Source organism: Labrus bergylta, chromosome 6 (assembly GCF_963930695.1).
Source record: "Labrus bergylta chromosome 6, fLabBer1.1, whole genome shotgun sequence".
In the NCBI taxonomy this organism is placed as follows: domain Eukaryota; kingdom Metazoa; phylum Chordata; class Actinopteri; order Labriformes; family Labridae; genus Labrus; species Labrus bergylta.
Genome location: NC_089200.1, coordinates 17,063,061 through 17,088,388, shown reverse-complemented (window position 1 = coordinate 17,088,388; position 25,328 = coordinate 17,063,061). Strand labels below are relative to the sequence as shown.

At 41.3% G+C, this 25,328-nt stretch overlaps 1 protein-coding gene across 1 annotated transcript in view; it reads left to right on the top strand.

The window, feature by feature from the left end:
* The window catches only part of arhgef18b (rho/rac guanine nucleotide exchange factor (GEF) 18b), a 38,823-nt gene that overhangs the window by 3,658 nt on the left and 9,837 nt on the right, over positions 1 to 25,328 (top strand). Inside the window, exons 2-28 of the mRNA XM_029278275.2 lie at positions 107 to 255; positions 1,019 to 1,635; positions 2,050 to 2,218; positions 2,516 to 2,642; positions 2,747 to 2,801; positions 3,873 to 3,935; positions 5,024 to 5,132; positions 5,368 to 5,551; positions 12,011 to 12,078; positions 13,032 to 13,077; positions 14,263 to 14,443; positions 15,118 to 15,224; positions 17,035 to 17,163; positions 17,403 to 17,653; positions 17,735 to 17,860; positions 17,997 to 18,114; positions 18,208 to 18,462; positions 18,780 to 18,856; positions 19,087 to 19,265; positions 19,429 to 19,502; positions 19,833 to 20,018; positions 20,248 to 20,394; positions 20,740 to 20,855; positions 21,370 to 21,438; positions 21,622 to 21,669; positions 21,814 to 22,095; positions 22,405 to 22,554. Of these exons, the coding sequence (XP_029134108.2) occupies positions 107 to 255; positions 1,019 to 1,635; positions 2,050 to 2,218; positions 2,516 to 2,642; positions 2,747 to 2,801; positions 3,873 to 3,935; positions 5,024 to 5,132; positions 5,368 to 5,551; positions 12,011 to 12,078; positions 13,032 to 13,077; positions 14,263 to 14,443; positions 15,118 to 15,224; positions 17,035 to 17,163; positions 17,403 to 17,653; positions 17,735 to 17,860; positions 17,997 to 18,114; positions 18,208 to 18,462; positions 18,780 to 18,856; positions 19,087 to 19,265; positions 19,429 to 19,502; positions 19,833 to 20,018; positions 20,248 to 20,394; positions 20,740 to 20,855; positions 21,370 to 21,438; positions 21,622 to 21,669; positions 21,814 to 22,095; positions 22,405 to 22,554 (4,082 nt within the window). The remainder of the gene's footprint in view (positions 1 to 106; positions 256 to 1,018; positions 1,636 to 2,049; positions 2,219 to 2,515; positions 2,643 to 2,746; positions 2,802 to 3,872; positions 3,936 to 5,023; positions 5,133 to 5,367; positions 5,552 to 12,010; positions 12,079 to 13,031; positions 13,078 to 14,262; positions 14,444 to 15,117; positions 15,225 to 17,034; positions 17,164 to 17,402; positions 17,654 to 17,734; positions 17,861 to 17,996; positions 18,115 to 18,207; positions 18,463 to 18,779; positions 18,857 to 19,086; positions 19,266 to 19,428; positions 19,503 to 19,832; positions 20,019 to 20,247; positions 20,395 to 20,739; positions 20,856 to 21,369; positions 21,439 to 21,621; positions 21,670 to 21,813; positions 22,096 to 22,404; positions 22,555 to 25,328) is intronic.

The following is a 25,328-nucleotide window of genomic DNA, read 5'->3' as shown; positions in this document are numbered from 1 at the left end:
CAGCTGTTAAACTCAGCTACGTCTGCCTTTCTTTGTTTTTCTTTACGGAAAAGTTACATTTATTTGAATTTTGTAATTGACAAGCATCACATCCATTATCTTTCAGCATCAGAGTGCAAGCCATGCAGTCAAACCTGTGATTCTCCAGGTAGTCAACTCGGTGTCCAACCTCCCAGTGGGACAGGGTCGTCTTCCTCACTGTCCCCTGCCTCTATACCTGAGGATGTCTTCTTTGGTACCAACAATGAAGACCAGGTAAAGCTCTATAAGCTTGATCATTGTTATTTCAACCTGTGTTCCTGAGCGGCATTTTTTTTGTACATTAATTTTTGGTTCCATGAACTGTTTTGTTTTAAACTTGAAAATCCATTAAGAACTCTAGAACAGATTGCTGTATAATTTGGGTCAGGTATCGACAGCCATTTCCTCGCCATAACTTTCTCGATGCTTTATCGCTTTCTCAACATTTTTGTTTTAACTTCTTAAAAGGTAAATAGCAGCATGCTTGTCTTCTTACAGATGTCTAACATATTGCCAGTTGGCTGTAGACTATGTAACTGTTAGGATGCTGATGTTAGCATCACTTACAGCATAGACTGTGGCCGCTCCCATAATAACACTCAACTTTGAAGCCTAAAAATAACTTTATCTTGTGAGTTATATAAAATGTTGACTCCCATATGGTTGTGATGACATGGGACATGGACTATAGGGGCCAAAACCTATACCAGAGTTAAAACGTGTTTATTTCTGCTGAATGTCAAGTTGGGCATTTTGACATTCACCTCCATGGGGATTGACTCACTTTTGGAGCCAGCCTCAAGTGGCCAGAAAAGGAACTGCAGGTTTGGGCTCTTCTGCAATGGTTTATTTTTTCAGCCCAGGAGATTGCTGCTTATGTCTCACAGTCCAATTTAGGAGTTACCTTTTGGGAGTTAGTTCTTATTTACTTTGATATAATCCTGTAGATTATGTTTAGAGCATTTTGTTTACTGGATCCTCTTTCTTTGAGTTGCAGGATGCGTGTTCAGTAGTCAGTGACTATGACTGCCCCTTTGCAGAAGAGAACAACAGCGTAGAAGATCTACTGGGCCTCAGCTCTTCCCTCAAAGACTCGGAGTACTTTAAAGACCTGGAGGGCGGGATACCTGCTCCACAGTCTACTGCATCTACAATAACCACAGTCACTCAGGGCAAAAACCTCACTGTTGGGCAACGGGCTTCTCTAAACACAGACAGTACTGCCATCAACCAAACTCTACAAACTCTTTTGACCACACATGCTCCTCAGGACAATGTATCTCCCCTGTATTCGGCACACCCTGTGGAGGAACCTTATCACAACTTTGTGGTCTCACAGCTAAGTCCTAAATTATTAACAGGTTGTATCGTTGACAGTGTTAACTCCTCAGGCCCTGCAGTGGGACTTAGCTTGACCATAAATCTGAATGGACTATTTGGATCAATGGAAACAGAAAAAGGAATAACGGAATCAGAAGTAATGAAAGACAAAGCCACTGTGGATTTAGAGGGAGAGCCAGACCTGGACAGCTTTCCTATACTGGTCCGATCCATGTCAACATCTCGGAGGCACAGCTGGGGTGTCCCTATGTCCCCGATTAACCTGGGGAGAAGGTAAGGTGGATAGATGGAAAGAACAAGTCAGATAACACTCATACTGTCAAATTTAGTCCTCAGAACTGCCTTTATATAATCAGTTATGATTAAATCACTTCATTATACCTGAACGTTTAACCATTTTCTTCAGCATCATTGCTCATTGTCTCTCTCCAAAACAAATGCATGCTGAGGGTTTCATGTGATTTAGCAGGCTGTTCACAGCTTCTTAAATTAAACAGTCAGCCTTTACTTTAGGGTGAGAACAAGAACAGGGCACCAAAATAAGAAACTGAAAAAGCAGCTCAAGAATAAACACAGGTCATAGCTTCTTGCTCAACAATTTGGTTTGATTACTGGATACATGTCATTGCATGGTCAATCATCTGCTCTGTGTAGTTATTTCTTTCTTTACTGTGTCACCTGTGTCAGACTGAGTCTGGACACCATGAACATGGACAGTGATGGAGAGAGAGAGGATGATGAAGAGAGACACAAATATCTCATCCAGCCCAGCCAGCAGGAGACCTACAGCTGCACAGCATCTCCTGGAGATGAGACGGATAGTCCCAGACTGAGGGTCTCCTGTCACAGACCCAGGGTCAGTAGTATGTTGAGATGATGAGATGATGAGATGAGATTCAACTTTATTGTCATTACACATATACAAGTATAGAGTAACGAAATGACGAAATGTTATTAAAGCAGCAGCGAAAAAATTCTTAGTCGTATGTGATGTTTAAACAGGCTGCTATGGTAGAAGTAGACTAAAGTTCTTCCTTAAAAAGGGCAAAGTAAGAAAAAGTTATCATCAGAGGTAGTGTGTTTGAATGTGTGAATTCAATCAAATGAGCATGTAATATACATTTCTGTATTGCTGTTTGTGCAATGTTTCCAGGCAAGTGGTGTGTCTGGCAGGCATCTGTACTCACGCTCAGAGATCCTCGCCACAGATGAATGTTCCCGTGCTGCACACATCTCCCGAGTAGTCCAGACCTCCAAACAGGCCGCCAGGGCAGCAGGAGGTGGGGCAGAGTGTCCATGCTTGTAGAGCACATTGTTTGTATGTGTTTTACACTCAGTGTATTTTTCAATCACATTTGACCTCTTACGTTGTTCTCTTATGCAGCAGAGGAGTTTGACCCTGAAGAAAACCTGCACTCTACTGAAGGACAAAGCCATATGTAAGTATACAAAAGAGAGATTTATGAGGTTACCCACCCCTGTACGACTTTATTTTGAGAAGCTCAGGTTTAATGAGGCTTAAAAGAAACAATTCTCCTCTGGTTTGAATCAGAGTAGACAAATGTTGATGAACTGATCCTGTTCATCTTACCTGCAGGTTTTTTTTGTTTTGTTTGTTAGTTCTGTAGTTGTAAATCATGTTATTCTAGCACAGCCTTCCTACTCCCACGTTACAGAGGGGCTTTCCTTGTTCCCTCCTGACACTTCTGCTCCATGTCATACGTCTGCAAACTCCTCCTCCTTCAGTTCTCTCTCCCAGCTCCCTAGATGGCCCCTTAGTATATGTGTCTATGTGTAATATATGTGTGCTCTGGTGATTGTGTGGACACAGCAGACAAGGGAGGATGCGTCCCTTAATCGTGGTTTGACATCCAGCTCCCAGCAGTCTCTGCCTCTCCTCTCCTCTCCTCTCTTCTCCTCTCCTCTCCTCTCCTCTCCTCTCCTCTCCTCTCCTCTCCTCTCCTCTCCTATCCTCTCCTCTCCACTCACTCAGCCTTGGTGTCTTGTTTGTCTTAGGCTGAAGGTACAGAAAGTTCTGCAGGAGCTAAAGCTCTACCATGGGTGAGTAAACAGAAGGGGAGCTGAAGCACCAAGTGTTCAGAGCAACAACAGATCCAGATAATTATGACTGCGCAGGGGAGCACTGTTTGGGTGTGTTTACACGTATGTCCATGCATGATTTTGGCACGTTTGGGTGCATGTGCACGGACACAAGGTTCCCTTATCCCTGGAAAGAGACTGGGGAGCACTATAGGGTTTATTTAATTTCACAAAAGTATTTCTTGACATCAAAATCGCCCGCCATAAAACGAGCTGACACAGTGAAAACAGTCTTTTCATCAAATATACAGTAATACTCTGAAATAGGATATATTTTTCTCAACACTGTTCACTTGTGCTGTGATAAAAGTCTCATTTGTTTCTTTATGGTTATCATTTTGGGAAGTTGTCTCTTAAAAAATGTTACGCTTTTCACAATGACATCATTTTACAGTAATGTTCCTTTACAGAGCGAAGCAGAGGAACACCAAAGAGTCAGGAAGTGTCACCTGGTACGAGTTTCTTTCAAATGAGTAAGTAAACCTTTAAGGTTGTTTGGAAGGAAAATTTAAAAAATACAAAAATATATGTGATTACATGCTCAATAGTGTGTCTTGTTTACTTGCAGAATGTTTTTTTTTGCTAACAATCTATCGGACTTGATCAAAACCAAAAGGGGCAAAACATGAACTGTTTATGCAGTAATACTTTCAATTCTACAATTGTACAATTCATTTAGCAGACACTTTTATCCAAAGCGACATACATCAGAGAGTAAAAACAATACAAACAAGGAGGAGACAATGTCAGTAAGTGCAAACAAATTGCTTAAGTTTGATCTGACACACAGGTGCTGACAGGCAGTGCTCAGAGGCAAAGCACAACATCCACAGCGGATCTTGAGAGTTCCAATCAGCATCAAAACCATCCTAAATAACGTCATTGTCATTATCAATCATTAACCAACATCATAATCATCAAAATCATCATCCTCATCATCAATATTATTAAGTGCGTAGGTGTTCTTGAAAGAGATGGGTCTTTAGATTTTTCTTAAAGGTGCAAAGGGAATCTGCAGATTGAATGGAGTTTCCACCACCGGGGGGCGACAGATGAGAAGTGTCTAGTTAGAGACTTAGGGCCTTGTTGTGAATGTTGGATCAGGCGCCTTTCATTGGCAGAGCGTAGTGGGCGGGAGGGATTGTAGACCTGGATGAGACAGTTTAGGTAAGGAGGAACCGTTTTTGTTGCTGTTTTGTAATCCAGCAGCAGAGTTTTATATTTGATGTGAGCAGTAACTGGCTTCCAATAGTAACAACCCCATGTAATGTAACAATGCAGCTGTCCCTACTTAATAATATAGCCTGTTCCCCAAAACTACTTTACAGTAATTTGTTATGATTTCTAAATCAAATATCAAGTGTGAAGGCAATGATGGCCTAGCGGTTAGGTCGCAGCTCCTTTTCCGCATGTCATTCCACATTATCTCTCCCGATTTGTTTTCCGAAAAGGAAAAAGCTGGATTTTTTTTTTTTTTTTTTAACAGTAAGAGCACAAAGACAATAATAATACAATATGCAGGAGACATTATTTGTATTTCATTTGCGGCCTCTTCAACTAGGAATGAAGAGGAGGAGGATCGAACAGAGAAGGTGGAGAAAGGCACAAAAGTGAAGAGGACTCTCAGCTCTCTGAGGAACAGAATGACTGGCTCCTTCAATAAAGATAAGGTAAACTCACAGAGACAAAGTGCACAATGTTGCAATAAATTCATTAGCGTGCTGCCTGCTTTTATTGAGCTAATATAATGGGAATGCAGAGTCACTAATATACCTACACAATGCGTGCTATATATCCTGCTTCTGACATGGTTATGACATTTCATACCCAGCGTGCCACATTGAAATAGTACACACATATTTGCATACTAAAACTTCTGTGTTTGCTTTCCTTGCGTCTCTGCAGGGTAAGAACCGAGAAAAAGAACAGTCAAAAGAAAAAGGGAAGGATAAGGAGAGAGAGCTCAACGAGAAAGTATGCAACAGAAGGAGGAGAAGCCATGATTTGGTGCCGGGTGCTTTTTCCAGCTGTGCCACCTGCTCACTGTGCAGCAAGACCCTGCAGAAAAAGCATGGCCTGCAGTGCATGAGTGAGTAACACCACAGCCGCAGGTGTACACACACCCATGCTTGTTCTCAGCTGAACACACATGTGCACCACTGTTCTATTTTCACACACAAACTCACATCTATTTTTACCCATGCTGCAGCATGCATGCTCACTTGATCATTCACTCATGCAAACAAACAAATGTATACTACCTATTACCGGAAATAATCATTACACATTTATGAATTATTTGGTAAACTTTTTAGTCACAACTAACTATTTCTTACTTCATTTTTTTTTAATAGATATTTTTTGGCATATTTGTGACATAACAACAGCCCATAAAAAAAAAGTTTGCTCTTCCTGTTAAAGGGCTTACTCTCACATCATGCTGTTAAATAGAAGATGTGGTTTCAATTGTCTTAAAAAAGGCATTACAACTACTTAAGCTTTAGATAACAGACCACAGTGACACTCTGCATCAATATGTCACACTTTTGCACAATTTAGCTCACTTGTTTGGATGTGTTATCAGACGTGTTAGCGTCATCAGAGTTGTGTCTCATCAGCATGTCTCATCTCTGGTCTTCTGGCTTGAACGATTCTTCACTTTTCCTTGTGTCTTCTGTGTGTTGGAAGGTATAGTTTCAAGGTATAGTTCCAACTTTGTTTGGAGGCAACCAAAGGCTTTTTAGTAGACCTGTACAGGATATTTCAACATGTAGTGTGAGTATACAGATAATGCTAAGTCCTGTAAGTATGTAAAGTATGTAAAAATAATCACGATTATAAAAAAGCTATTTTTTTCTTTATCATATAATCAGTTAAACTTTTACTTTTTCTGATGAACTTCCATGGGCTCTGTAAGAGCAAGACAGAAGTTATTTTAAAGTGATACTTTTTTACTTGCACTGGGTATTTCCTCATGAAAGAGGAACAAAATGATGTCTAATCAGCTGCACGGCCTTGCAATAGGCTGCATGTGTTGACAACTTTGTCATTACTGTAAACTGGAGATCCATTTCTCCTATGTGGTCTGTTGTGTTTCACATCAACAAAAAGAGTTAAAAACAAAGAACAAGGACACAGGCACTGCTCTCAGTATGAGTGACTGTTTACAACTGGGAGCAGGAACAGTTAGTTATTCAGTGCTATCACTTCACAAGACAAGAACAGCAGTCTGGCGGCAGAGTATAAATGTAGACTATGACTTTTTATTTTATTTGAGTAGTTTGCTTATTAAACAAAGTTGTTCTGGCATGTTTTCACAAGGCACACGGAGCCCCAAACATCCATGATGATTCAGACTGCACTACTTTCTTTAGACATTAACCAGAAACCATTAACACGTCTATGTCTCTGAAACGATCCCATTCATCAAGCAATGGTCGTTAACAGTGGGGGGGGGAAGAAGTTGTACACTTCATGCGTTAGCTCACACATAAAATGTAAATGTACACAAGTAATAGAAAACAAGTGAGTGGCCCTTTAAGCCCCGAGCTGCGGATTCAGCCGAGAATCAGCCTGAGGAATGCGCTGTTTGTTAAGAGATTGTTCCCAGAGAGAGAGAAGCGCACAAAACTGGACAAAACCGAAAATGTTGGATACTTGTTGTTATTGAACTGAATGGCACGAACTCATTCATCCATCTGACGGACACACTACAGCATCTTGCGGACGCAGTGGGATAAACTCGGGTCTTGTTTGAACGGTAAGCTTGTGATGTGTGTGTCGGGATCAGGTGGATAACTCCCGTTTGTTTCACTCAATGGACTTTTCACAAGCATCCTGACCGCTTAGCTTAGCAGCTAAAGTGCTAACCATAGCCAACCAGCAGCTTCTTGCATAGGCTTTGTGTGTGTTTGTGTTTGTGTGTGTGTGTGTGTGTGGCTACATCAGCTTTTTTAACAATTGAACCAACTTCTCAAGCTTCTTTGATCTATTATTTGTCTTAAAGTGGTCCAAAAAATTCAATCTCAGTTACTCTTACAAACGTGCTAACCGCTAGCCACTTAAGGCTAACTCGTTTAGCACAGCCGCTTCTACTAAAAAAAAAACAACAACCAGGTGAGTTTAGTCAGCACCTTTTTTAATTAGCTTAGAGTTGTAGTTAAATCACACGGAGAGTGAAGCAGACTGTTGTTTATTTTCCTGAAACTTCCACTGTAGTTTCTAACTCGATATCTTTTTGCCTTGCAGTTCATATTTTGCTTGCGAAGCTCAACAGGTGGATGCTAGCTGAGCGTAGCCTCTAGGAGATAACTTATTTATAATGAAGTCAGCTGTTCTGTTGTTATTTTGGACATTTTAAAAGGGGCTTTAAGAAGTGACAGTATTCACATGACAGATAGAGTTGCTGTGTATTAGCTGAGTCTCTTCTGAGTGAATCACTGTCTCCAGTATTTGATGATCTCCAAACCCTGTTATTGTTGGACACAGCTGATTATGCAACTCTCCAATCCTCCATGTGTTACATGTGTTTTTTTTTCTTTCTTCTTCTGGAGTGTCAGATTCTCGCTTTCCTCCTGTATTACTTGCTCTTGTCTTTTTGACTGAGCTCCCCTCTCTCTCTCTCTCTCTCTCTCTCTCACACACACACACACACACACAGGGGTCACATGGTGCTAATTGTGCTTGGCAGGTCTGCCGGTGCATAACAGCCCCACTCTACTGCCTCTCTGGGTCTCTCTCACCCATCTCACCCTGTTAGCACACCACTTCTCCATGCATCACTGCTTTGCCTGCCTGCCTGCCTCTCTGGGTGTTTGCCTTGAACAAGATTTAAGGTCTAACAGCCTCTGTGTGTGTCCTCTGTGTACCTCGGGACACAAACACTTGAAGGAGTCTCGGTGTTCATGGGTTAAAGATAAAGATAGAGATAAACTCTATTGATCTGGGGGGAAATTTGTGCATTACAGCAGCTCAAGAAAACAGGGGACGGGAATATAACTATTAAAAATAGAAGTTAAAAATCAAATCAAACATCATCATCTTTACGTCATGTCCTTTTCTATCGCAAAGGTGTCCTTAAATGACTTCTTTCCCTGATTTCCGACTCTATCCACGATCTTATCTCTACAATAAAGGCAGAAAAAGTCCAAAAATAAATCTTTAAAAAAAAAACAAATGATGTTTTTTGTGGCTAACTCACCAAACTGTACACTGCTGTACAACACATACCGGTATGTGTTTCTTGTGTAATGGGGAAGGAACCAGTCAGCAGATGTTGGGTGTGGTGTTGGTTTTGATGGAGGCCAAGTTTCCCGTGGATCAGCTGCTGCAACTAACCACACCGCTACTGCTGAGTGCTGACATGATAACAGAACGGCTAAAAATGATCTCACCACTCACCACTGGCAGAGCTGGTTGATGCTCATCTATTTTGTCCAGCTGATAATAAAATTGCAGACAGTTATGTACAGAGCAAATGTCTGCACTGTGGGTTCATTTTGAATCTGTTGGTTTGTGACTTATTTGGGAGGTTGTCATTGGTATATTTTCACACCGATTGCGTTTCCCCAAACACTAAGGTGGTCTGAGGTTAGAATGAGTCATTGCTGATAAGCTTTGTGGTATCAGTAAACAGAAAAAAAGTGTTAAGATATTTTTATTTCTATCAAGCAAACATTCTTTTGAATTCAGTTTGAGTGTAATTACCACATTGCTAAACATAAATAGCATACTTTTGGTTTCGCCAGAGATGACCTCAAGCAATGTTGTTGTAATAGCCTTTTTCAGATTGCAGGTTCGTGACAGCGCCGCAACGAAACTCTGCTGTCTTACCTCTTTGTTTCATATTGATTCCTTGATGTTCTGTTGGTGTCGCAGTCTGTGAATTCATATTGTGCTAAAGCACTGCGAAAGCACAGTATATAAAACAAACAGTGGGAGCTCCACACACACACACACACACACACACACACACACACAGGGCTGTTCTTCCCTGCTGGCTCTTCCGATCCATCTCTTCCCTGTAACTCCTCTGTTAGTACTGGCGATGGCGGCAATGAGGTGGGATGAATTTCTCTCCACGTAACCCCTCTCTGACATTCAGATTGAAGGCGAGACACTAAAGGGGTGTTATTATTTCGTCTTGAACTGGCAGTTGAATAGGGCTTTCAAAGCTTTTTTTTTTTGCTCTCCAAGATCTATTTTTGGTCGTTTTGCCTTTATTGGATAGGAAAGAGGAAAGAGTAGGGAACCGGGAGAAAGGGAGCAGGGAGTGACATGCAGGAAAGGAGCCGCAGGTCGGACTTTAATTTGGGATGCCTGCTTTGAGGACTATACCCTCCGCACATGGCGTGCGCCTCCGCCTATACCGCTAGATCATCTGCGCCCCGACAACACTTTTAGATCTAGATCTGCTTACGTACCAGGTCCTCTTTTCTTTTCCTGTTCTTGTTAATGCCTTTGGAAGCCTTGCGCATCAGTGTATTTTGGCTTTGGTGAAGAGGCACTGCAAGCGTTAATAAACTTTATTAGACAATGATGACTTGTTAAAGGACAAGGCCGGCAGACAGGCTGGAATTCTGCATGTTGGTTTGCGAGCTGTCTGTGTCTTCATTGGTATTTAGTGGGCCTGCACTGGCCCGGAATTATGTAGCTCTGCTGGATCCAGTTCCAGCAGAGATCATGCAGAAGCCAGTTTCTTTTTTCTTTTCCTTCAGCTCAGCCAGCAGTGTTTCATTTATTACCAGAAAAAGGGGGGATGGTAAGATATCACAAGTGATTTAATGAACAAAATGTTGTAAAAGACTAGAACACACAATCATACCATTAATGCAACTAGTCTTTAATCCCTATTACTATCCCTATTATAGTCTCAACTGCCTCATGCCTACCTATTAAGAAAAAGGCTTGTTGTCATTGTTAACTTTGTAGCAGCAAATAGTAGAGGAACATGCAATAGAGGCCTTTACAGTACACTGTAGAGCACTTTGTGGAAGTTGCTAGTATGTTGTTCACCGCAGCACCGCCTTTGTCAACGTGCAGTCAGATCCATACTGACCTGTGTAACATGGGGGATGTAAAGGGGGCAGTGTTGAGGATACTGTATTTACCGTACTTTGTTTCTTAATGTCTTTTTTAACCGCAGTATTTTCCATAATGGAGTGAACCCTTGATGAAGTCAGCTGAAGTCTGCTTTCAATAGTTTCTGCCTGAGATCCGACTGCTGAACTCTCCGACCCTGTTTCCACTGACCAGCGTCGACATAAAGACAAGCATCTCTCATTTTAGTGTTAATATGCATTTCTGCACTTGCGTACATCCTTACATGTTTTGCATCGAAGGCCATGATTTTCTTGTCCACGTCAGCCTGGTGTTTCCTAGCATGGTTGGGATACGACTTTGCATAGTGATAACTTCATTTGTTTAGTCCCTCAGAAAAGGCTTCTGTTGCATACCTTATACAGTATGTAGCCAGGCTGAGAGATTGTTTTGTTTTCTCTGCCGAGTAATTGAGTTGGACATGGAGGGAAGAACCATTTAAAAAAAAAAAAAAGAAAAAAAAAAAAGAAAACCTCTTATCTATGTTGATCAACAAAGATATAATCAGGAATTTCATCTGAAGCTGATGTGTTGCTTGTTTTCCCTACATGAAGAAAAGAAAAGACAGAAGAGAGAGTTAATACTAAGATAAAGGGAGTTCCTGTTAATTTTGGCAGCTACTTTAGATTTAGTCTTGAAAATGTGCATTATGTTAGTCATTTTACCTTGAAAATTTAATTTAGTTTTAGTCAACGACAAAACATGTTAGTCCAGTTTAAGTCATTACAAGTCATTACATTTTAGTCATTATTTAAGAAAACTTTTTCGCTCCTAAATCTTATTCAGTTAGTCTTTATCTTTTCCCCCAAGTGTTTGATAACTGCAATTGAGTGATTAACACAATAAATGTGTATATCTATCTTTACAGATCTAAGAAAGATATTTTTCTTTGCAATATTGATATTGGTATCGGCCCCAAAAATCCCTTACTGGTCAGGCCCTACAGAAGAGCTACAGATTTAACCTATCAAACAGCTCTCTTATACATCTGTTTAAAGGGAAGCCTCAATCTGAGGGATATAATGATACCATGAAGACATGATTCACTCACTGCTTGGGCAAAGGATTGTTAGCTTGTTCAAGGTCTTTATCGTGTTGGACTGTGCTCTCTTTGTTGCTCTGCTTCAGCCAACCACACACACACACACACACACACACACACACACACACACACACACACACACACACATCTGCTCCTCCTGCTATCTTCCTGCCATCACACACACCTCTCCTCTCTCCCGCTTGTATTATGACATACAGATTGGTTGCACAATTAGGAAATATTATGGATTTGAATGTGCCTTCAGGCGTCGTGTGGTTGGTTCTGAAATTTCAAATGGGGTTTACAGATTCACTGTTCGACGTCTTTTTAGTCCACCCAAAGGCCTAGGCGGCTGCCTCAGTGTACTCAGTATCTATTGCGACACTGACTCTGTTCCTGTTTTTTCAGATTGTGCTGTGAACGTTCACAAGAGCTGCAAGTCTCTGCTGGGTGACTGCACCAGCAACAAGTATAAGGTAAACTCTACACTAACTTGTGTTAATGTGAAGTCACCCTTGTACTGCTACTTTCATCGACTTATTATACACACATGTCCATGGTCAAACTGGATAAGTAGACAATGAATTTGAGAGTGAAAAACAAAAAGACAGACGATAAAGGATGCATCGTTCTGATGTTTTCAGGACTGATGTGAATACCAGTGCTCTGAGGTGTAGGTTAATAAACGGTAGCAATCCTGGTTCCAGTGAAAGAGACGGGGATCATTCATTAACTGCAGAGAGCTGACTTCTTAGTTCCCTCACAGAGTTGGAGTATCACCTCTTGGCCTATCTTGTGCTGACATGAGGTTTCATTCATTTAGAATTGTGCATAAAATTGAACTGATTAAATAGCCAGAAATTGTCCCTTGGATCGTTATCACACTGCTGTACACCAAGTGATTGTGTACTATCATAGCATTGTTACTTTATTATATGCAAAAAAAGAATTTAGGATTAGGTTGTATTTCTTTCATTCACTCTGTATTATAGTATGATCATTGTAATGAACAAAATTTGCCAATGACTTGCAGATGTGCTAATTAAGTGATTTTAATCTTTATCTAGCTACGTGTTTTCATATTTAACAAACCCTAAGGGTGCTTGAAACCACAGCTGTTGTGACTCTTTTTAGGTGGATTATGCTTCTTTCCATGTTTCAACAAAACCTCATTGGAGAAGCTTAAGTCTAATTTTGGCAGGGAGAGCTGTGCAGAATTTCTTTTTCACCCCGCAAGACCAACACAACTGAAGATTACTCGAATGAATCTGCCTGAGATAGATTTGCCTGTTAATCAAAGTCCTTGGTCATGTGAGCAGTCAGGTCCATTAGGACAGAGAACAGAGAAAGAGTGTGATTTTTGTATGTTTTCTAATCTGTCTCTCAGAAAGATTGTGAGAATGTTTTCTATCTTTATTTCTCTTCACAGAGAGACTCTTTGCCAAGGGCTGGTTCATCAGGATCTCCAAACCTTGGTAAGCAGAACGTTCATGTGCCCTTTGTGAATCCCTCTGACCACAGTATCCATGGAGGAGGGGGATGCACTGATGGATTGATTGGTGGCTAAGTCCCAATTTGTAGAATTAAAACGCTGGTTGCCTCCCTGGTGGTTTTCAGAGGATTAAAAAGACAAAATCTCATGATATCTAAATATCCTATTACTTGCTCTTAATTTGTGTGTGTGTGTGTGTGCGCCTATGTATGTGTGAGTGTGCTCACACACCAAGCGTCAAGGGAAGGAGAAGTCTCTGACAGGCTGTAAGCAGAGGTAATGATAAGCCATTTTTAAAGACTGTCAGGTGATTTATTTTAAAGGATTTCGCTCTTCTAAAATACTTCCTACTTTATTCTTGTAGTTTCAGGTTATTTGACTCAAAATAAACATGCTTACATGATGTGTTATGATTAGTAATTATTGTACCCTAGTACATTTCAATCAGTGTTAATTGCATCCTTAAGCAGGCTCTGTTACATGTGATCAAACCCCCAGGAGATATTAGTGGCTGCAGTAGTGGCAGCTTAAGTTAATCTCCTTTAGCGTTTGTTATTCTCTTTTGAACAGCTGGAGTCCTTCCAGCCACACTTCATCTCTCCTCATGCCCTTCTCTGGCCAATCAGTACCTATTGAGGTGGTGGTGTTGTTTTTTTTCCCAGAGCTTTCAACAGCAGAATAGACCAGAAGGATCAAGAGAGGGGATTATAAAAGCAGACGTCGCATTGGCTTTACTGACTGACACTGCGACGGACTACAGAACATATTTGCTTTTCCTATCTTGAGGCTTTGACAATGGAGCTAGCAGTTAGAAAAAACTCTAACCAAACCATAGGGGCTTCGAGAGATTGCTACAGGATTTCAAAACCATCCTCCTCTTCTTCAACAGGGGGTCTGTCCGGTTCTGTTCATGTTCGAGTATTGATGCACTGTGACCTAATCACCTGCCGATTTCTCCGATCCGTGCGTCAATATAGGCCGAAAAATAACTGGGGTCGACTTGCGCGGCAGCATCCACTTTCCACTTCATCCTCCTCCTCCTCCTCCTCTTCTACTCCCCAACGGTCACATTCTCTTTTCTCTGTATCCTCTGCTCATTTCTCCTCAACTTCTCCCCGCATATCCTCCCATTTCCTACGCTCAGCTGTCTCTCGTATTTCCTTCCCAGCATTAAAAGAACGTGACAGAGACCAGGAGCAGTCACAGGCCCTGAATGGCCACCCAGGTTTTCTCATCACCCCAGGCATGACCATTAGTCAGTGGGGACCTTGCTCTCAGCCGACTGCCACCCATAACACCAGCTCCTACACGGGCCCTTCCTCCAGCCTCCGTAACCACAACAACTCAGGGTGAGTACAGCTTCCTTGTCAGTTACTGTGTAGTCAACTTACGGCCCTTTTAGGGTGCAGAAGACGTACTTTTTTTATTTCTATTTCTTTGCAACTAGTTCAGATTAAAAAGTGTTCACCTGAATGACAAGATTCAGGGTTGAGAAGTGGGAAAAACACAAAAAGAGTAGATTTCTTTCTCTTACATCTATAATTCTGTAGATGTTTGCAGGACCTGCTTTATGTTAATACTGGATATATTTAGTTTCTTTGCTCCTAGAATACAATTTTCTCGATGCTATCATAAGATGTGTATTTATAGATGACATCTCAAGCCGGCTGTCTTTTCTAGTGTAAAAGCCTTTTGAATCTGAGACAGTTCCCAGAAGTGGACTATTTTGTCTTGTGCATCTCTAAGAAAAGTATGCAGGGAGATGGGAAGGTAGACGGAGAGACAGACAAAGCACAGTGGAGGTTTAAACAGGCACAGAAGTTAGGGAGCCATGATGGGCAACAATAAGCAGATAAGAAAATATAGCTGGCTGGGTAAAAGTTCTCTGTCCAGTTTTGATTCATTGATATTTTGAAACTTTAAGTGCATATGTTGGCTGTTAAGGCTGCAAGCAGCTAGTGGGATTTAGGGGTATCAGTGTTAGCACGTATGCTACCTTGGACATGTGGTTGTCGTCCCTCAGATCCCTTCCCGGGGACATGGATGAGACAGATGCTCACCGCTCCAAACGCTGCAACGAAGACACAATTTCCCTCGCTCTCTCCACCACCGAGTCCATCATCGTTGAAGGTGAGTTGTCTGAGGAGGTGACAGAACTTTGAATTTGAACAGCTCTAGTTTGGATTGAAATGGGTTTCCAATAGAGACATTTTAAAGGTGGTGACAGAGTCTACAAGGGATCAAAGAGTGACAAACTCATTTTAGATAGTGGGCTGGATTTGTTCAATTGATGCCACATTGGGAGCGGACACATTTTTTACAAATGTATAAAAAAAAAATACATCAAACAAGTGGTCATTTTTTAAAAGACACATCTGTACCTTTCATTTGTTGTCGCCCTCTCTATGGGCAGTTTTAAAACGGGTATGAAAAACTTGACAGTAAACTATTATTTTTCTGAAGAAAATCTGAATCTAGAATATTTTGTTCATTAACATGAAAAACTCCATCAAGCACAATAAAAATATTTAAATGTCTAGTCAAAATGTACAAATATTTCACGCATAAATGCTCTACTTTGTGATAACAGGATAAAGTGAAAAAGAAAACACATATTAAAGTGAAACTCTGCTTTTATGAACATTGGCCATTTGTCTCAGGATGAAGTGTGTGCTTTAGTGAGAGTCACCTGTGTGAGGTGTTGTTCACCTTCATCACAGAGTAAACTTTCTCACACAGTTTAGTACTTCCAAGCAGCTTGTAGGCAGAGTTGGGGCATTGTTTCAGGGATGACTTGTGGGAGTTGGGCACCCACAGACTCCGTGAGTTTGCCATTACATCAGTGTTCTAACTGCTCTGTTTGGATGTGTAAAAGGACTCTTTCCCCATAAACTGCAAACAGATTATTGAGCATTTCTGAGCGACGAGTCGGAAAATTGCTGTTTGAACTGGGTCCCAAGTGTGCTCAGTTTATCTACACATTGCGCAGTTGGGAACATACTGGGTCACACCTGGTTTGTCACTGTTTGGTAGAGTTGCACAAAGTTACCTTCCTGCATCTGAGTCTCCCACAGGTGGAGCTTGGCTTGGAAAGCTCTGACTGCATGATGCATGTCTGTGATCACACAGTCTGTCCCTGAAGCTGCAGGTTTTGCACACTCAGACACTCTGTTATGCCACACAGATACAGCAGAGGGGAGCTGGAGCTCCTTATTCTCTGAGCTGGAGTCCTGATTGGCGTGCCGACCGTTGTGGTGTATTATTCACTGAGTGAACAGTGATAGTTTGTCTTCAGGGAGTTTCTCTTTAAATCCAGGGAGGAGAGAGTGTGGAGTGTGTTTAATGAAGTCAGGAGTGACCTCACCCTCTCTCATTAAGCTGCTGTGTGTGGGAGAGAGAGAGAGATACACGCTAACATGATACAAGCAAACCACTTACAAAAATCAACTGCACCAGATTCCCATTTCTGATACTAACTGTTTTGTCAGTCTGAAAGGAGCATACTTAGTTTATATCCACTTGTCAATTTATTGATTCATTATTTTCAGCCTTGCCAAATGAAAAAGATGAGACATTAAGTCAGCAGTTAACTATTTTGGCCTTGGCTGATTCCTAATAAGTTATTAGTGACTTCTCTAACTCGCAAGTTATCTTTAGTCAATTAAAGCATAATAACGTTCATGTTGAGTTGCTAATAATTGATCAAAGACTTGGGTTAACTGTTCTTTTCAGGATGCAACGTGTCCTAAGTGATGAGTAGACTGACCTTTAACAGACCTTAAAGTCTGCCCTTTCTGTCGATAAACTTAAACATGGGCCCCAAATATTTTGAAATCTTCAGTTATAGTATAGAGAGTGTTCACTAAACATCTAGTTTTCTTCAATGTTATATAATGACAAAATGCAGCCCAGCTCTTCATGCCTTTCCTTCTCTCCTCAGATGCTCTGCGGGCTGATCTGGAGTGTGATGCTCAGGACCTGGAAGCAGAGTCATGGAGTTTGGCAGTCGACCAGCAGTATATAAAGAAGCACTCTAAAGAAATGGTGAAGAGGCAGGATGTGATATATGGTAAGTTTAAGTCACATAGATCATGTTAACACCGTCCCTGTCCAGTCAATCAGTAGGATGTCTCATGGATTGATTAATGGGTAGCTTATTGATCAGATAATTTTTGTGAGCTATGAAGAATACTATGGAGGGTTTGGATGGTATGAAGCACCTGCTTTGTGTTCATTACATTTTAAATGCATTGTCAGTGTCTGTACTTTAAATAGAAAAATTCACTTTTTTACTCTGTCACTACTCAGAGCTGATGCAAACGGAGATGCACCATGTGCGAACGCTGAAGATAATGCTGCGTGTCTACTTCCGGGAGTTGAAGGAGAACCTCCAGATGGACTCGGGGAGGCTGGAGTGTCTGTTTCCCCGCCTGGAAAACCTCCTTGAGCTTCACACACATTTCCTGTCGCGTCTCAAAGAGCGGCAGCGAGAAAGCCTTGTCTCGCCCAACGAGAGAAACTACGCTATCAGCCGAGTGGCAGACATTCTGATCGCACAGGTAAAGAGGAGGCAGATAGAAGGTCCAATTAAATCACACATGCATAGAAAAGGCAGAGATGACGTGTTCTTTTTGCTTCAGTTCTCAGGTGAAATAGGGGAAAGGATGAAGGATGGCTATGGAGATTTCTGCAGTCACCACACAGAGGCTGTCAGCTACTACAAAGAACAGCTACATAACAACAAAAAGTTCCAAAACATCATACGGGTAGGCCACACAAGCAGGCTTCTGATGTTTGTGTCAGATTTTATCCACACTATCTTTGTAGTACTGCAAATCAAAACCACATTAAGTCTGGAAAATATTCAAAATGTGTCCATCTTTGTTTGTTTGTTTTTTCCAGAGAATTAACAACCTGCCCATTGTGCGGAGATTAGGAGTGACCGAATGTATTCTGTTGGTGACACAGCGCATAACCAAGTACCCAGTACTAGTGGAGCGTATTCTACACAACACTGAAGGTGAAGATTTCAAGAATTTTCAGAATTTTTATCCTAGATAAACATTTTTCATGACAAATCACTTTTGCTTTAACCTCTCTATATTGCTTCTAGCTGGTACGGAGGAGAATGAGGATCTGATCCGGGCGCTGGGTCTAATTAAAGGCACCATTGTTCAGGTTGACGCGCTTGTTAATCTTCACGAGAAGAGTTCTCGACTCCGAGACATGCACAACAAGATGGAGCCAAAGGCACTGGGAAAAATCAAAGATGGCCGAGTGTTTCGCAGGGAGGACCTGGCACAGGGGAGGAGGCGGCTGCTGCATGAGGGCACAGTCAACTGGAAAGCGGCTTCTGGCAGGCTAAAAGGTATGACTGAACTCAAAAGTTTAATATAAACGGACCCTGCTGTCACTGGACTTAAATCAGATGAAATAAAAAGAATAAAATATATACCATATATTAATACAAATATGTGCATTAGGAGTAATGAAAACAGATGTACAATTATTCAGGATATTGATGCAGATCTCTTTACTGATTTACTGTGTAGAAATGTTCATATATGTATGCAATGTCTACTAAAAGAACAACTATTTTCTTGTGCTTTGCAAAGTTTAGGAGTAATTCAACATGAAAAAAATGTCTGACGTCTTGATGTGTTATTTGTAAATGTGTCCTTACAGATATTCTTGCAGTGCTTCTATCTGATGTGTTGCTCTTGCTACAAGAAAAGGATCAGAGATATGTATTTGCTACAGTTGTAAGTATTTTTTTATGTACTTAATCTACCAGTATGACACTTTTTAAGAATACCATTTGAGTATCAAAGAGGAACACTCACATAAGGGCTGTAGTGTGTGAGTGGGAGCAGAATTTAGTCTGTTTTTTCATGACAGCTCTGTAAATGTCCTTCTTCAGATATAATTACATTTAGTACCAGCAATTTAAAAGCTAACCTTTCTCGATCTCTCCTCCGTTTCCTTCACCCAGGATAACAAGCCGTCAGTGATCTCTCTTCAGAAGCTGATTGTCAGAGAAGTGGCCCATGAGGAGAAAGCCATGTTTCTAATCTGTGCCTCCTCAAATGAGCCAGAGATGTACGAGATTCACACCACCTCCAAGGAGGAGCGGAACAGTTGGATGACACAGATTCGGCAAGCCGTTGAAAGGTAGCTGCATTTGCACACAGAGGAAATACACAAATGTTTGTTTCTTTTTTTCACATGATGATAAGATTTGATGGAAAAATGGAAAACAGTTACAGTAACTTTACAAGAGCTTTACTCGGTTTGCTTCCCCTCTCCCCCCACCCGTTATGTCCTGTCACAATAGTTGTCCTCACACAGAAGAGAGGCTGTTCAGTGAGCAGGAAGAGGCACGAGCCTTCAGGTTAAAAGAACTTCAAGGTAAGAAATTTGCTATGACACGCTGTTAATAACAGGAAAATACCATATAGTCAGCCACAAGGGGGTGATCATGTATCGTATTGACCTTACAATGTTCCAAGTGGGTTTGACTTTTAAAAAAAATTAGTATTAAAAAAATGTTTAAATACGCTAGAATTTTTGTTTGTATTTATTTATTATTTGGGGGAAAAAACCTGTTTCAAACACCTTTTATGTAGAATATACCTAAAGAATGTAGCTCATTATGAGAAAAACTGTTCTTTTCCTAGGAAACCAAATCCTCTCTATCCATGGAATCCTCTAATTCCATTTTCATGTTTCTCCATGTAGAACGTCTGGGCCAAAAGGATGCAGTGGTTGTTCAGGCTCTTACTGAAAAGCTGCAGCTGTTTGCAGACATGGCAGAGTCGGTGGCAGGTCTAGAGGACACAGCTTCACGTTCCAGACTTCTGCTTCGAGGAGATGCCTCAGACCTCCAGCAGGGGGAGACCCTGCTCAAAGGAGCTATCACTGACGGTGAGACAATGCTGCATGATATGTGCACCAGCTTAGAGGCATGGGAACATGGTTCTGGGTAAAATTTCTTTACTAATTTTGTCACCTTTATGTCACTGTTCCGCACCCTGCAGCTCTGAAATACATCATCAGTTTATAGCTTTGTTAAAAAATGCTAACCTAAAGCTTTATCTCTGTACAATCCTAAATTGAAATTGATCTCTCTCTCTCTCTCTCTTTCTCATGTCAGTGGAGAACCTCCAAAACCTGCTGCAGTCTGGAGTGAGGGAGGAGTCTCCAGTCCCCCGTCTGGAGGAAGTGTGCGGCTCTGGGGTTCTGCCGAGGCGAGCAGATACATTTGGGGGCTATGACAGCAGCCCCACCATCCTCAGTAAGAGTGAGTCCTGCATAAGCCATGCCCCAATGAAGTCTACTTTTTAACAGATTGGCAGCTGTATTTCAGTCAACTTTTATGCTATTAAATTAAAAAATAAATTGGATACATCTTTGAAATATGTGTGTATGTTTGTCTTTTTCTTAAAACTAATTTCTCTGCAGCAAAGCCAGCAAACAAATAGAAGCATTTCCTGGCAGCTATGTTCCAGTTTTATATGTGTTTGTGTGTTAGGTCTGTGCAGAATTTGTTCTTGTCCATATTCCTGTGTATTTGTTTGTTTTAATCATTTGTGTGTATGTCACGTTCCTGTTTCTGTGTGTGTTTGTGTTGATGTGTCTGCGCCAGATGGCAGTGTGAAGAAGAACTTCTCTGGTGAGTCCAGAAACAGAGACAGAAGCCAGAGAGCCAGCTCTGACCCTCAGCTCAAAGATCTGTGTGGCAGCCACACCCTGGAGCAGACGGTAGGGACATAACCTAAAAACACACGCACACACTCTGTATGTCTTGGGATGAGTCACTGTTATTTCCTGTAAATAGTAATAATCAAACCAAGTCATCTGAAAAGATTCCACATCCTGATGTTTACTGTAACGATGCATTACACAGTTCACTTAATTTGTTTAGATTCAATAATATTCTCATTGACATACCAATTGACCCCATTGAGACTGATTAGGTGGTCAAAAAAGAACCACATGGGACTTAGTTTTCCTGAGTTAAGTAGCGTGCATAGAATCATAATGACCATCCAAAATCCCATTTTTTAAATTAAACTATTTTATTCTTCTTCTCTGACCTATGCTTAACTGTGTGTTGTGTGCCATAATGTGTAGTAGACTAAAGTACTCTTTGTTTACAAGTGAACAAAAAAAACACTATATATTTTGTATTACATTATTGTGTATGTTGGTTAACTGTATGTAGCAGTACTCACAGTCTGTTTGTGATTTTGTTTCATTTGTCTCTGTTGTTCAGGTTGATGAAAGCTGCTGTTTTCCTGCCAGATGGAACCGCATCTGGTCCAACTCCTTCCCTGAGGCTGAGGTAAACTCTCCGTCCCTGGTGATCAGTCACCTTGTGCAATACGGCACTGCTGGATTTGATATTGAATAGCTACAGTATGCCTGCTAATATGAGAATATGCAACTCTGAGAAGTTCTCTAATCCAATGGAATGATGCATTGTTTGTATATGATTGTGATAACCTCTCCTGTGTCTCTTTACCAGTTCTTTGATCGAGTGCTGATGCTTTCACAAAGGCTCTATAGTCTGCAGGTAATACCGTTTATAAAAATGTGAAAAATAGTTTCACTGTTATTTGGTTTATAAACAAACATTCATTCAATAGAAAAATGTCAATGCGGCTAAAATTTATTAATAACTACGGTATTTCGCTACGACTCGTGTTTCCATCCTCAGGCGATAATATCACAGCAGGACAGTCACATTGAGCTGCAGCGGGCCTCGCTGACTGAGCGTGCCTCCCTGCCTGGCCGCCACCGAGGGAATGTGCTCCTGGAGCAGGAGAAACAGAGAACTCTGGCCCTGCAGAGAGAAGAGCTGGCCAGCTTCCACAAGCTCCAATCTCAGCACCGGCAGGAGCAGCAGCGCTGGGAGAGAGAAAGAGAGAGGCACCGCCAGCAAGTGGAGGCCACTGAGGCCAGACTCCGACAGAGGGAGGAGGAGTGCAGGCAGCTAGAGGTGAGGTGCTCAGTCCTACCTGAGAGCTGTGGAAGGGTCTTTGCTGGCTAAACACTAAAGACGGAGTTGTATTATCATTTGTCAAGAGATTAAATACTGTTACTATAAAGAAATAGATTGTATGATTTGAATACAAATGACACCTAGTTTGTTAGGAAAATTTTTGCTTCATTATTTATGATTGTTCATCAGATCAATGAGTAAATGTCACACACTTGTCATTAAAAATAAGATCATAAACAGTATATAAATTAAATAAAAAAAACATTTCAATAATACATATTTAACATCATTGGTAATTTGATGTAGGAGCATCTGGCTGAAGAGAGGAAGGAGCTGGAGAGTCAGAGGGAAACTTACCAGCAGGACCTGGAGAGGCTGAGGGAGTCCACCAGAGCTGTGGAGAAAGAGAAGGAGCGCCTGGAACACCAGAAAAAGATCAAGAGAAAGACTATTGAGGTGAGGAGCATGTGTGTGGAGATGATGGACATCAGCAGGCTAGTATGAGATTGTTTCTCCAATATAAACATAATATGTAGTTGTTTGATAATACACAAAATTAGCTTGAATCAAGGTATTATAATATTTCTTACTTGGGAAGGCTCAACAAACACATGTAGAGTAGCTGTTATAAGTGAAGACGAGATTGAATTGAGTATTAACTAGTATTATTATAAAGAAAATGTATGCTTTATTGACAAATGGTTGTAAGAAATGGGGTATGAATGAGGAGGAGTTTTCCCATTCTTCTTACATCTTTAAATATCATAATTTAAATCGTCATAAATCTCGTGCTGACACATCTAAGGTACTCTGAGTTGAACAGCTTTCAAAACAAATCTATTTACTTTCCTTCCCTTGCCGCTGCAGGATTTTTTAGTTCTCTCTAGCCCCGTTTCCACCAAGCAGTTCAGTTCGGTTCGTCACGGCACGCATTTTGTGGCGTTTCCACTATCAAAAGTCGGGAAAGGTCCCCAAATTACCGTCCTGTAACATCCTACTTTTTGTTACCCTCCTGTTGGGGTGCCAAGTCTACCGATCTGACCCTAAAAGGGCAGCTGAACACTGCAGCCTGTTGATTGGTCGAAAGAATCGTCACTTCCCTTCCTGTGCGACAGCGGTAATAAAGGACGGCTGTATTTTTCCTCGTGGCACACAGCCTTGTCTGAAACAAAGCTTCATTGCGTTTTGTAACAAAGAACCACAAGCCAATGAGAAAGACCACAAATTACTGGATGTCCTCCATTGTTGCTGTGGAAACGCAAACAGGATCAGGCTTTACCGAACCAAACTGTACTGATCCATACTGGGCCGCTCGGTGGAAACGGGGCTTATGTAGTTCAGGTTGTCTTCCTGGTAGAAAAGAAGCTTTCTGTTCCCACAGCCTGTTTCATTGACGGGCTCAATGATGAGCTCACATACAACTGATTACATCTCTTACCACTCAAACTTGGAATCCACCTACGTACACAGGGAGCAGTATTTCTCTTAACCTTCCTTCACCTCTGCTCTTCCTCTTCTCTCCGTGCTTTGACTTACTTGTATCCGTCTTCTCTCCTTGCAGAACAATGTTGGCCATTGTTTGTGAGTTTCATGGGAGAAGAAGAGTGGGGAAAGATCCACTGACTGTAATTTCATGCCCTGTGCTAAAAGATCTATCAAGCAGTTACAGTAAAGTTACTTACTGTAATATCAGCTTCTAGTGTTTTGGGAGGTTCATGTTTGTATCACCTCACATCTTTTAGGCCACCTTTTAAAGTTAACTTTACATTGCAGTGCCTTTCAGTCACACCTAAAAATCAATTTTTAACACACACTAATCTTTTTTTAACACACACTAATCTTTGTCCCTCTACTCAGTACATATTTTGGACAAACAAGCAATTAAGACTGATCACAAGATCCATAACCTGACTCACACACAAGATCCTGTCATCAGGATGGAGGCCATGTTTAACACACCTATAGATGGGATTGTTCATGCTGAATAATACTTAATAAAAAGCCAATCAAGGCGTGGTTTATTTTGTCCTGCTTTGTTGGTTTCCGTACAAAGTAGGAGACTTTTTTTCTAATAAGTTGGACCCACATTCTGACAAGCTGTCCCTTTTAGTGTAAGACTGTTACATGTGCTGCAGACATGTTCTTCTTATTGAGGTCCTCTTCAGTGATGTCAGTCGTCCCTCTCTCTGCTGCCAGACTTCCCTACCTGGTTGACGCCTGACAATTATTTCTGATTGGCAATCTTTTCTTCATCTTGCACACCGAGCCGTGTAACTGACGGATGAAACAACAATCCGATCAAGTCCTGACTTGTCCCCTGAAGAAGCTGCAGTGCTTTTGTTCAACTGTGAATTCTTTTTTTATTCGTATAAATCTACTTAAAATGTTTTGCTTGGCACATTCAGAGATCTGTGTATCTGTCGACTGGGGGTGGGAATTGCAGGATAATACACAACATGATTCAGTATATGGCCCAGGATACTGATAATATCAGGATACTTGTGATAATGGATACTTTGTATGATAATCATTATAATGATGCATCACAATATCTGATTGACTTGAGAATAAAAAATGCCCATAAAAGGGTAAATTGTGGGATTCATGTATTTTATCGCTACAGTGAGTTTGACCTTTTATCATGCTGCATCCCCTCACTTCTTTTGACTGTCCAACATCATGCTCTTCATTTATCTTGCTACCATCTTCTTCACTGGCCATAAACTTCCGTTCATGTTACCCTCAATCCCGTCATCTCCACTGCAAGGGGGTCATGAGGTAGTGGTGGGGTCGGTCCATTGGCAGGGAAATCTGTTCAGAGCACCGTGTTTATTTTCGTAACTGTATTTGGTACTCGCGATTTGATTATGGTGTCACATGAGTCCACACAGAGATGTATTGCCATATTGATATTCTGTCTCACCCCTAATGCCTACTGTGTTAACGATCTCACAATAACAAGATCCTTCACTGGTGTCTGAAGTCAAGAGCCGCTGACATGACATTATTGCATTAACCATGTCATTACTGCACCTTGAACACCTCATAGTATCTCCTTAAATACCCTCTGGCTGAATTGACCTCATCTTTTTGATGAGCAGTACAGAGACCCTGGTAATTATAGAGGCTTTCACAAAAGTCAGCCATGGTGACTAAGATTGCCGAATGGTTTGTTTGTTTGTTTGTTACTGTACATGGACTACAAGATAAAAGCACTTGAGATGTAGACT